General features: G+C 34.1%; 1 protein-coding gene across 1 annotated transcript; it reads left to right on the top strand.

The window, feature by feature from the left end:
* Positions 1 to 8,425: 8,425 nt before the first annotated feature.
* On the top strand, positions 8,426 to 9,349 carry LOC124100058 (olfactory receptor 5AC1-like). The gene has a single exon (XM_046455368.1). It carries the CDS (start codon positions 8,426 to 8,428, stop codon positions 9,347 to 9,349), a length of 924 nt encoding a protein of 307 aa, XP_046311324.1.
* The last annotated feature ends 3,498 nt before the right edge of the window (positions 9,350 to 12,847 follow it).

Below are 12,847 nucleotides of genomic sequence, written 5' to 3'. Positions count from 1 at the left end.
TTTTCCCCACTTCTGACTGTTTGCTTCGTTGTTCAGAGCTTTGTATGTTGAAGCAATCCCACTCATCTAGTTTGGTTGTTGCTGTCTATGCTGTAGCTCAGGTCCATAAAGCCTTTGTAAACGACATCAAAAAGGTTTTCACTATTGTTTTCTTCTAATATTTTAATGTTTTTAAAAATTCATATTTAGTCTTTAAACCATATTGAGTTTGTTTTTTATATGGTATGAAATAATGGTTCAATTTCATTCTTTCGCATGTGTATATTCAGTTTCCCTAAAACTTTTTGGGAAGAGACTGATCTTTTCCCATTGTATGTTCTTGGCACCATTGTTGAAAAACTAATTGTTATAAATACTTGGGTGTGGGGACAAGTACATGGTGTACTGCATACATGGCATACGTTAAGGGAATCTGAGTGGTAAACCACTCCCTCATGCTAGGTGTGTAAGCAGCAAACCCCTTACCCCGCAGGCACATCACTGGGTGAGAGGCTGCATGTTGCAGTCCCTGCACTTGCTCCATGGCCCACTCCTTAATTGGTTACTACAGGGACAGTTGGCCAGAAATTGTATTGGTGGCTGCTTGTAATCTGCTTAGCTACTGCCTGAGTAGACATACATGGTAACTGCAGCAATAAAATTAGATCTGCTTCCTGCTTGGTCTCTGGAGGTCTTGAATAGCAACTCCACAGCCACACTCTCCTCTACCCAGTTCCGTGGACCTCCTCACTGGACGAGAGAGAGCCCAGGCACTTGAGTGTATTTCTGGGACTTCTTTTTCTTCCATTGATTGATGTATGTGTTTTTCTGGCAGTACCATTCTGCTTTGATTACCATAGCTTTATTAAATGTTTCAAATTCTGGGAGTGTGGTTACTTCAACTTTATTCTTTCTTTTTTTTTTTTTTTTTCTCAAAAGTGCTTTCACTCTGAGGTCTTGTTGGATTCCATACAAATTTCTGGATAGTTTTTCTATCTTCCTGAAAACTGATTGAAGTTATTTTAGAGATTGCACTGAATCTTTAGATTATTTTTTATAGCAAGATCATTGCCATAATATTAATTCTTCTCATTCATGACCATATAGTATCTTTCTTTTACTTCTGTATTTTTCAATTTCTTTCATAAATGTTTTATATTTTATAGTATTAAGACTTTTTAAAGGTTAAATTATTCCTAAATATTTTCTGCTGTGATTGAAAATGGAGTTATTTTCTTATTTCTTTTTTCAGCTAGTTTATTGTTAGTATATAGAAGTGCTACTCATTTTCATTGGTTGATTTTGTACCCTGCAAGTTTACTGAATTGCTCTATGAGTTCTAATAGTTTTTTATTAGGATATTTAGTATTTTCTCCTTATAAAATCATATTAGCTAACAGAGATAGTATCACTTCTTTCTTTCCTTTATGTATTCCTTTTATTTATTTTTGTCACAGTTTTTTACTGGAGCATTGTATTTGTACATAATGATGGAATTTGTTGCCATGTATTTGTACATGCACACAATATAAAAATAGAATTTTGTTAGTATCACTCCCCAGAACTTCCCTCCTCCCTTCCCACCTCCTCTCCCTTAGTCCTTTTCCTCTACTGATCTCCCTTCGATTTTTAGGGAGTTTTGATTTTCCCTCTCTAACTTTCATATATGAAAGAAAACATATGCCCCTTGACCTTCTGAGTTTGACTTATTTCACTGAACATTATGGTTTCTAGTTCCATCCATTTTCCTGCAAATAACATGATTTCATTTTTCTTTATGGCTGAATAAAACACTATTGTATATATACTACATTTTCTTTATTCATTCATCCATTGATGGATACCTAGACTGGTTCTATAGTTTTGCTATTTTGAATTGTGTGTCTATAAACATGGATATGCAGGTATCACTGTGGTATGATGACTAGTTTCATTTTTTTACATATGGATAACCAGTTTCCCTAGCACTGTTTGTTAAAAAGGCTGTCTTTTCTCCAATGTATGTTTTTGGTACCTTTGTCAAGAATCAAATGACTATAGATGAGTGATTTTATCTCTGTGTCTTCTATTCTATACCATTGATTTTTGTGTCTGTTTTTATGCCAGTATCATACAATTTTTACTATAGTTTTGTAGTATAATTTGAAAACAGGTATTGTGATGTCTCTAGAATACATTTCTTGGCTTATAATTGCTTTGGCTCTTTCTTTTTTGGCTTTTTAAATTTGTTCTAATTAATTATACATGACAGTAGAATGCACTTTGACATATCATACATAAATTAATTAAAATTTGTCATTCTTTTGGTTGTACATGATGCAGAATCACACCAGTCATGTAATCATATATGTACATAGGGTAACAATGTCTGATTCATTCTAGTACCTTTACTACCCCCATACCCCCTCCTCTCCCTTCACTCTCCTCTACCTAATCCAAAGTAATTCTATTCTTCCTAGACGCCCCTCCCCCTCTTAGTGTGAATTAGCATCTGCATATCAGAAAAAGCATTTAACCTTTGGGTTTTTTGGGGATCAGCTTATTTCACTTAGCATGATATTCTCCAGTTCCATCAATTCACCAGCATATGCCAGCATTTCATTCTTATTTAAGGCTGAGTAATATTCCATTGTGTATATATACCACATTTTCTTTATCCATTCATATGCTGAAGTATGCCTAGGTTGGTCCCTTAGTTTGTCTAATATGAGTTGAGCTGCTATAAATATTGATGTAGTTGCATCACTGTAGTAGGCTGATTTTAAGTCCTTTGAGTATAAACCAATGAGTGAGATAGCTAAGTCAAATGGTGGTTCCATTCCAAGTTTCTGAGGAATTTCCATACTGCTTTCCAGAGTGGTTGAACCAATTTGCAATCCCACAAGCAATGTATGAGTGTGCCTTTCCCCAACATCTTCACCAACACTTATCATTGTTTGTATTATTAATAGCTGCCATTCTGACTGGAGTGAGATGAAGTCTTAGTTTTGATTTGAAGTTCTCTAATTGCTAGAGATGTTGAACTTTTTTTCATGTATTTGTTGATCTATTGTATTTCTTCTTCTGTGAAGTGTCTATTGAGTTCCTTAGCCCATTTGTTGATTGGATTGTGTGTGTGTGTGTGTGTTTTGAGAGTTTAATATATCCTTGAGATTAATGTTCTATCTGAGATGCATGTGGTAAATGTGTTCTCCCATTCTATAGGTTTTCTCTTCATGTTATTTATTGTTTCCTTGATGAGAAGAAACTCTTTAGTCCATCCCATTTATTGATTCTTGATTTTATTTCTTGCACTTTAGGAGTTTTGTTAAAGAAGGATCAACATGTTGAAGATTTGGGCCTACATTTTCTTCTATTATGCACAGTGTTTCTGTTTTAGTGCCTAAGTCACTTTGACTTATGTTTTGTGTAGGGTTAGAGGTAGGGGTTTTAATTTCATTTTGTTCCATGTAGATTTCCAGTTCTCCCAATACCATTTGTTGAATAGGCTATCTTTTCTCCAATGAATGTTTTTGTGTCTTTGTCTAGTATGAGATAGAGAAAAATAACCAAAACTCAAATGTGTTCTGTTTGACTGAAGTATTAGAGGCAATGCACCTAACCCTTTCAAAAGTGTGTGCTCTCATTCAACTTCATAATGTCTAGAAGCAGGTGCTCAAATTTTAGTGAATTGATACCCAAAGCATTCCTTGATGAGTTGAAGTGTAGTTGCAATTATTAAAGCTAACTTTATGACATTAAAAAATCTTGCATAAAACCTCTGCTTTGTTTATTTCTAAACAATGTTGGGTTTTATTTATTTATTTTAGTTCATCTTCCTTCCACATAAGTTCAAATTTTCTCATTAAATTATCTCCATATAATTTTGTTTGAAATTGTATCAAATTTATATATTAATTTGTTAAAAACACTTTATGAGATCAAGCTATTCTAAATGGTAAAATTAAGAATTTTCACATATGATACCTCTGAGTATCATATGTGAAAACAATCTGTCATATTTCTTGCACAGTTGAATCATAGCATCTCTGCATAGATACAGATATAAACATATTAGTACCTGAATAATTAATTCTCTCATATATAAACATAGAATATTTTTCATTTATTCATGTCCTCTCAATTTCTCAAATGTTTTATGTTTTTCAGTGTTCAGATTTTACCACTTGGTTACATTTATTCTTAAATTTTTTCTGATATGATTGCCAATAGGGCTATTTTCTTAACTTCTTTTCGTATCAGAGTATATTATCTTTATATACACATATATGTGTAGATGTATAGGTACCTCTCTCTGTCTCTCTTCCAGTTCCTTATACACTTGCCCATTCACATAGATACATATTTTCATTTCTTTTTGTTAATGTAAAGTTTGGGATATATGCAATGTAAATTGGTACAATTTCCCCAGAGCGTACACTGCAAATTTGTAACAAATACCTCAATAAGGTGCACATACTTTGACAAATCATGTGCAAATTTAAGAATTTGCATATTTTTAAGAAAAACCACCAGATTGGGTTGGTGTGGTGGTGCATGCCTGTAATCTCAGCGGCTTGGGAGACTGAGACAGGAGGATTGTGAGTTCAAAGCCAACCTCAGCGACATTGCTGTGCTAAGCAACTCAATAAGACCCTGTCTCTAGATAAAATACAAAATAGGGCTGGGGATGTGGTTCAGTGGTTGATTTCCCCTCAATTCAATCCCTGGTAACTCCCCCACCCCAAATCACCAGATTGGAAAAAAGAATCACATTTGCAAACAAAAGATTTAAATGTGTAAAACCTGTATTAGCAAATAAAGATACTTTATGAAAAATTATGAACAGTGATATAAAAATTTTGTTTTTTAAACGCTATGTAAAAACAGTACAAATACATACATAAGTAAAAGTGGAATAAATAAACATGAAAAATTTTCTATTTACCAGGGATTTGTGAGATCATTTCCTTTTATTATGTTTGCACTCTTCTAAATTTTCAAATTTTCTACAATTAATCTGTAGTGCTTTTGTTTTCAGAAGAAAGAAAAAGAGTTATAAATTAATAGTTGAAAGTAGGTAATGGGTATCAGAAGTCATTTGTTGATTAGTCTACAATGCCCAATAGATTGACCTTATCCTACAGGGAAATTTTAGGTGGCATTGAGGGACTTTCAGCATTAAAATCACAATCAGGGTTGAAGATGGAGAGAAATAAATACCAGTTACTCCAAATGGCATTTGTAAAAACAAAATAAAACAAAAAAAAATAAATGTGGGAGGAGCAATTATATTTGATATCTTTGTTCTTGAACCTTAAGAGTTCTTCATGAAAATTTAAATCTTCTCGAATTCATGTATCTTCTTGTTGGAATTGGGTGAGTGTAAAATGCTTTATTCATTGTCACTTTATTTCTTTTAAAGTTATATCATTTCAGCCTCAGGGTTTCTAATGAACTATTAAAATATTAAATTAAAAACTATTCCAAATAATTTACCTATCTCATGGAACAGAGAACAGCTCTGAACTCAAATACTAAATAAATATTTTAATCAAATTCCTCTGAATCCTGATAAAAATACAGCTCTATATTTGTGTAATGAAAATTTGAATTTGTGATTGAGTTTCTGAATCTGTATGTTTAAACACTATTTTATGTTGTTTACTTAATAGCAATGAAGAATCACTGTCTCACAAATGATGGGTAGAAAAGAACTTTGGGAAATTCGGAATTCCAGATGCAAACCTTAAAGCCAGGTTGGAGTTGAAATTGAGACTTAAAATCTAAAATTTTTAAAATTTTGTTTGACAGTGTTCTTATTCATGATAATTGTAAGTTATACACTGAAACACTGATTATTTTATTTTTGTCTTTAAAAAATGAATTTCACTCTGAATTTAGCTTTAGAAACCTCACAGAATCAAGATTTTCTAGAAACTGGCAATGGCAAGGATTTTTGGTAGAAAAGGAGAGAGTTCTTTATTTTCCTCCTCATATGGTTCTTGTTTCTAGATATCCTAGAAATATGCAGAAAGGAAGAATTCTCCACATCTGCAGCAAACATCATCATTGTATTCTTTGTAGATATAAAATAAGGATAATCTAATACTGCTGAAGATTCAAGAGAAGCACATTTTCTCCATGATCACTGCAAACATTCCTGGCTCCTCTGTTGGTACATTTTACTAATAAAAACCTCAAATGAAATTTCTTGTTGTACTCCCATTGACTATGAAGAACTGGTTTCCACAGAATAGGTCCTCTTCCTAAGGATGGGATGGGGGCAGGTACTTTTCTGTATGAAATATCTCACTTTTGTATATTTTTACTATTCTGAGATTATTATTCTCAGAACTGGGTTTTCAGCGACCTTCTTTTTGTGCCTTTTTGAGTTACAAGGAGGGTCCTGTAAGATATTAGTTTTATGCAATCACAAACTCAAGGAATGAAGTGTTAGGCTACATTTATACAGAGCTGGTGACTAAGCCATAGAAGTGAAAATATTTTTCAGTATTATACACATTAGTTGGATCTGTACTATGAACCTGGGAGTTGTGAATCCAAGCATTGTAAATAATATTTTAAATAGTTGTAAACTTAGACTTTCTATTTTTCATAGGTTGCTCCTATTTTAGGTCATCAAGATAGAGATTGGGCATATAAAACACATATTTCTAGAATCATGCATAATTTTTCATTAAGAAAATGTACTTCTGTAATCTCAGCTACTCTGGAGGCTGAGGCAGGAGGTTTGAGAATTACAAGTTCAAGTACAGCATGGGAAAATTAGTGAGAATCTGTCTCAAAATATTTTTTTAAAAAGTATATGTGTTGTGGGGGGAGGTTACAGGTATATCTCAGTGATTAAACATCCTGGGCTCAATCCCCAGTACAAAAAGCAAAACAACAACAATTAAAAAATCCTTGGTATGTTGACTTAGACCCCCACCTCCCCACCCCAGTGTTTCTGTGGGATCTTTTCTTCTCATATATTTCCCTCATTTATTTAACTTATGGATATGTTTCAGCTTTTGTGGTTTTTTTTCTCTTTTTTTCTGCCTTTCCTGTCTTTATGTTCATTATTGTCCTTTGGTTTAATCATTCTGGTTTAATCTTTCCTCCATTTTTGATTTCGTATTTAAATAAAAGTTATAATTTTGACATTTAGATTGAAAAAGATGGATGTTGTTTCTACTAGGGTGTCTTCTGTAATGCTTCATTCTAATTTGAATGTGATAGTCTCATTCACAATGTTAAAAAAAGAGGGAATAAAAAATTCTTACAATTGCTTTAGTATTTTGTTCCTTTGAAATATTAAGACATTCTTAGTAAAGGGCTGAATACTGTCTACACTGATCTTTAATGATACTCATAGAAGGATCCAAAGTCTACAAATAAATTGGCTAGAGTTTTTATTTTTAGTTTTTCTTAAAATAGCACTTATTCTAGTATTGCAAGGTTAACATCAGAGTTACAAGTCTGTGAGCCTGACCTAAGAATGACAGTGCTCTAACTTAAAACTACTAAATAGATATTTGTTAACCAAATGAGTAAGTAATTGTGTTCACCTATGAAGGTATTTGGAGGAAACTACTAAAAATTGTGTTAGGAATATGGCAAGTTTTGAGGAATTTATAAGGTTAATTTATATGGTTTAATTAACCTTCTGGGATGGTTTTTGGGGAACATATAATCAAGTAACATAAAGTTAACAGACTGAAAAGCATGAAAATAGAAACTTAACTCAGTGTCTATTGTTTGGCTCATTCATATCTTGGAGAAAAGAATGATATATCCTTATTACCAAAGGAGAACCCTTGTTTTATTGATTAGGAAAGACATGAAAGAGTTCCTGGAAAGAGAGATAACATTCACACTTTGAACCAGAGTCTTGTTTTCATAGATTTTAACATAAAAAGTAAATTGTCTTTTTTATTCTCTCTTTTTTGGGGAGGGATACTAGGAATGAACTAAGGGGCACTCACTAAGCCACACCCCAAACCCTTTTTTGTATTTTATTTAGAGACAGGATCTCACTGAGTTGCTTACTGCTTCACTGTTGCCAAGCCTGGCTGAGATTACAGGCATGTGCCACTGTGCCCAGCAACTGTTTTTTTAAGTCTTAATTCCGTAAAACATTTCCTCGTTAATACATTCAATTTTAATGTATTTGTGAATGACAAGTTTTCAGACCAAATCCCTTAGTGTTTATAGCTTTTTCCACAATTGTTTTAAGTAACCATATGCATTTAAAACACCTTATTTCAAAAGTTATTTATAAAGTACATAAGAGCTTTCCATGTGCTCTTAAAAGAAGCATTGAAACTTTATATTTCATTATATTCATTTTCATGAGCAAATTATAGTGGAAACAAAGTAATTCCATTTGCACTCCATATCATTTTGTATAAGGCTTGATTAATGTTTTCAACCTCTCTCATTGCAGTGATTAGCCTGAGTAGATATGATGGAGACAAATGAGACACAGGTGACTGAGTTCGTTCTCACAGGACTCACAGACCATCCAGGGCTGCAGGTGCCCCTGTTCCTGGTCTTCCTTGTGATCTACCTCATCACCATGGTGGGCAACCTTGGCCTGATTGCTCTCATCTGGAAGGACCCCCACCTTCACACCCCCATGTACTTATTCCTCAGTAGTTTAGCCATGGCTGATGCGTGTACTTCATCCTCTGTGACCCCCAAGATGCTTATCAACATTTTATCTAAGAATCATAAGATATCCTTGGTTGAGTGCTTCATCCAGTATTATTTTTTTTGTTACAGTGCAACCACAGAAATTTTTCTCCTGTCAGTGATGGCCTATGATCGCTATGTAGCCATATGCAATCCCTTGCTTTACCCAGTGGTGATGTCGAACAGACTCTGCACTTGGCTGATAAGTATGTCATATGTAATTGGTTTTCTGCACCCCATAATTCACGTAGGATTATTACATAGATTGACTTTCTGTAGGTCCAACGTAATAGACCATTTCTACTGTGAAATCTTGCCACTGTTTACAATTTCTTGCACTGACCCATCTATTAATGCATTAGTGATTTTTATATTTGCCACTTCCATACAAGAGTTTTCCCTTCTGAGTATCATAGTCTCTTATGCCCGTGTCCTCTTTGCCATCCTGAAAAAGAAGTCTGAGAGGGGCAGAAGCAAAGCCTTCTCTACCTGTGGGGCCCATCTTCTTTCTGTGTCTTTGTTCTATGGCACTCTCTTCTTCATGTATGTGCGCCCTGGGTCAGGTCCAGATAAATATCAAAATAAAATGTATTCACTGTTCTACACCATTATAATTCCCCTGCTAAATCCTTTTATTTATAGCCTGAGAAACAAGGAAGTTTTAGGTGCATTGAGGAAGGTGATGAAGAAATAAATATTATTCAGGAAACTTTCCTTATTCTTTCTATTTTACAATTTTAAAAAAATAAATCCCAATATATTGTAATTTTTTGGCTCACAGTAAGAACTTAAAATGTATTGTTCAATGAATGAATGAAAAAGTTAGGCTAGACATGTTTGTCTTAATTATAAAACATTATGATCATTGTACTTTAAGAATAGATCTGAATTGTGGTTGTTTTAAATCCATACTCAAAGATGAAACTGAGATCACTGCATCACAAGTCTTTGTAAGATGAATGAACTATTTTGTTTCTAGATATACATATTTGATACTCTCTTGAACTTAACATTCTTTTAAGACTCAGCCTGTTTATGTCTTTCATTTATAGAGTACTTATGTTCTCCTAATTCTTGAACAAAGTATTTTTCCAGTTCTTACTTTAATAGATCATCGTCATTGCAAAGACAATACATAAGTAAATTTGTTGAGTAAAGATACCAAAAAATATCCCTTTGAATAATTTAGAATGAACATTTTTATGTGATTTAAGTATGATATTGAAAAGCAACTTGTATTTTATGACAGTCATTAAAATATATAAAATAACTAAGATACTTATGATAATTTAGTTATATTTGACATTATTCATATAAATAGGTTTGAGTTCTTTCAATACTTCTACCTGTATTTTACTTAGTAAACTTGCTTAGAAATCTGTTCCTGAATTCAGTTATTTTTTTTTGTTAGAGTTGTCAGTTGTCTAAAATACCAGCTATATTTGATCATCTGTCAGTTAAATAAGTGAAATTGATATTTTTCCCTTAGAAAAGCTTTGTTTTTTTCCAGTCTTCTTGAACATTCTTTAATATCCTGACTTTATTTTATGTGACCTTTTCAATATGTATAATAAAAGGGAATGTTTTGCCTCATATATGACACATTCTTTTAATCCCTGGAGTTTTAAAAAAAATTATCAGAAGGAATAGCTATTTGTTGATTGCTTTAACCAGTGCCCAAGGTGGGGCAGGCTGGCTTCAGACACAATTCCTTTGGGGATTATTTCTTCAGAATAGGGATATCACTACATCTGTACTGTGCCTTGGGCTGTATGGTATCCAATCCCAGCGGTTCACTCCTTGTGGTTACAGAATCTCTCTAGAAGCTCCTGTCTTCTCTTCTTACTAGTCAAGCTCCATTGCAGAGGCTACTAATATTTTTTAATGTGCCATACAGACAGATTCATCTTGGATATACAATTATTATGTATCAGCATATAAACCCTCTGTGACCTCTATACCTTCATTATTTCAATAATAATTTCTGTTTATTTATGGTGTGACCTGAAGATTATAGTATTACATGCTATATGTCTTCTGCAGCCAGGATCATATAAAGCAAGCTGTCAACCTCATATCCTCCCTGAGTAAGATAGCTACATATAGTTCTATAGTTAATGGGGAAAATATCTATGCATATGTTCAACAATGGAAATTTAATTTCCTGTTTAAACAAGCTTGTTTTCATGGTTTCTTGGGTGGGAAAAAACTATCTCTTGATTTTTTTTTTTAACAAAGACAGTCTTAGGAGTGACTTTCTAAATTTATTTATGTCTTCCTAGTTATATCTTTCACTGAGTTTGGGGGACTGACATCTGGTCTTTCTAGTTATGCCTTTCTTGGCTTTAAACTGGTCACTCTGTTAGAAACAGGATTTGATACTATAGCATTGGTGGGAAATGTTTACCTCTGGTGGTAGAGAGATTATGATGGCAGTAGTTGGGAGGAACAGGGTTGTGGGTTTTAATTTCACTTTGGAGATTTTGAATTGGAAGAGGCAAATTAGATAGGTATAAGGTAGTGTGTTTTCTGTTGCTACTGTTATAAATTATCAAATATTTATTGACTTAAACATCACAAATTTATTATATTACATTTCTGAAGTGCTTAGTTTTGAACTGGATTTCACTGGGCTCAAATTAGCATTGGTAGGGACGTATTCTTCTCTGTAAGTTCTAGGAAAGAATTTATTTTCTTTTCAAGATTCTAGTGGCCAAGTACACATTTTAACTCCTGAACCTCTTAATCTGTCCTCAAAACCAGCACTGGTGCATCTCCTTGTGCCTGTCTTCTGTCACATCTCCATTTGATCCTGACTCTTCTACCATCATCTTCCTCTCTATGGCTCCATGTGCTAACACTGAACCTTCCTAGATACTTAAGAATAATCTGTGAATTTTAAGTTTACTAGCTAACAATATTAATGGCACTGCAAATATTAATTCCCCCTTTCCATGCAGCCTAATGTATTCCCAGGTTATCGAGATTTAGGGTGTGTACATCTGTGGGTGGTCAGTTAGTCTGACCATCATAGGTAGAAAAGAACAGTATTTTCTAGATTCCAAATTACTGGACCAGAGAGAAATAATTTCTGTCTATGCTCCTTCCTTTCCTGACTACCTAAAAATAAACTTGGTTTCACAGAATGTGTAGGGGGAGATCGTTGGATTTAGCTTTGGAGCTGTTCCCCTTCACATTGCATGATAAAACCCTGGAAATACCTCAAGATGAAAAGCAGCCATGAGACCCACTTGTTCAAAGAATGAGAAGACTGCATAATAGTGGGTGGGTTAGATCATGTAGGTGGAGGACATATTAGAGACCCTGGAAAATGGACTAGAGGAATGAGGACAGAGAGACGGAAGAGTCTTGGAGGGCAGCCAGGACTTATCCCAATCAAGAAAGGCCAGATCACAAGTTCCAACATGACTGACTTTTGTTGGAAAATTGAGCAGCATGCCCAGTCCATAGGAGTCAAAGAGCGTTAATAGGGTAGAAAAAAAGATTGGACTATAGTATTTTACTGAGTGCTGAGAGGAGAATATGGAGATACACAGAAAACCAAAGTCTTAAGGTTACTGTGTTCCAAGTGCCCACTAAATATGAATATGAATATAAGTAGGTACACATATACATATATGTGTGTGGGTGTTTAGACATTTAGAATGTCTCCAAAAAACTTGTGTCTTAGGCAGAAATATTTAGAGGTGAAAAGACTGAATTATGGGAACTCCGATTTCATCAGTGGATTAATATAATTCAATGGATCAATTATTTGGTTAGATTTCTGGGTGGTGGTAAAATCTCCTGGCAAGTTGGCATGGCTGGAGGAATTAGGTCACTGGAGGCGTGGCCTTGGGGAATATATCTCCCTGGTTCTTCCTTATCTTTCTCTCTGTTTCCTGGCTGCTGTGAGCTCTGCATCGTCTTCCATGTGATACTTCTACTCAGGCCTAAAGCGGTGTAGCCAGCTGATCATAGACTGAAACCTCTAAAACCTTAAGCCAAAATAAGCCTTTCCACTTCTCAATTGTTTTTGTCAGTTATTTAGGTCACAGTGGTGAAAAGGTGACTAACATGATACACAAAAGCCTAATGTCCATAAGAATGTATGCAGGAAAACATAGATATTTACATTTTTTTTTGCAATGGGGAATGATTCAATATCTATTAATGAGCAAATTTTTAAAAT

Source organism: Marmota monax, unplaced genomic scaffold (genome assembly GCF_021218885.2).
Source record: "Marmota monax isolate L192 unplaced genomic scaffold, Marmota_monax_Labrador192_F-V1.1 WCK01_AAM20220418_F8-fsc00053, whole genome shotgun sequence".
In the NCBI taxonomy this organism is placed as follows: Eukaryota; Metazoa; Chordata; class Mammalia; order Rodentia; family Sciuridae; genus Marmota; species Marmota monax.
The sequence above is the reverse complement of the archived record's forward strand: the minus strand, read 5'-3'. Positions and strand labels throughout refer to the sequence as shown.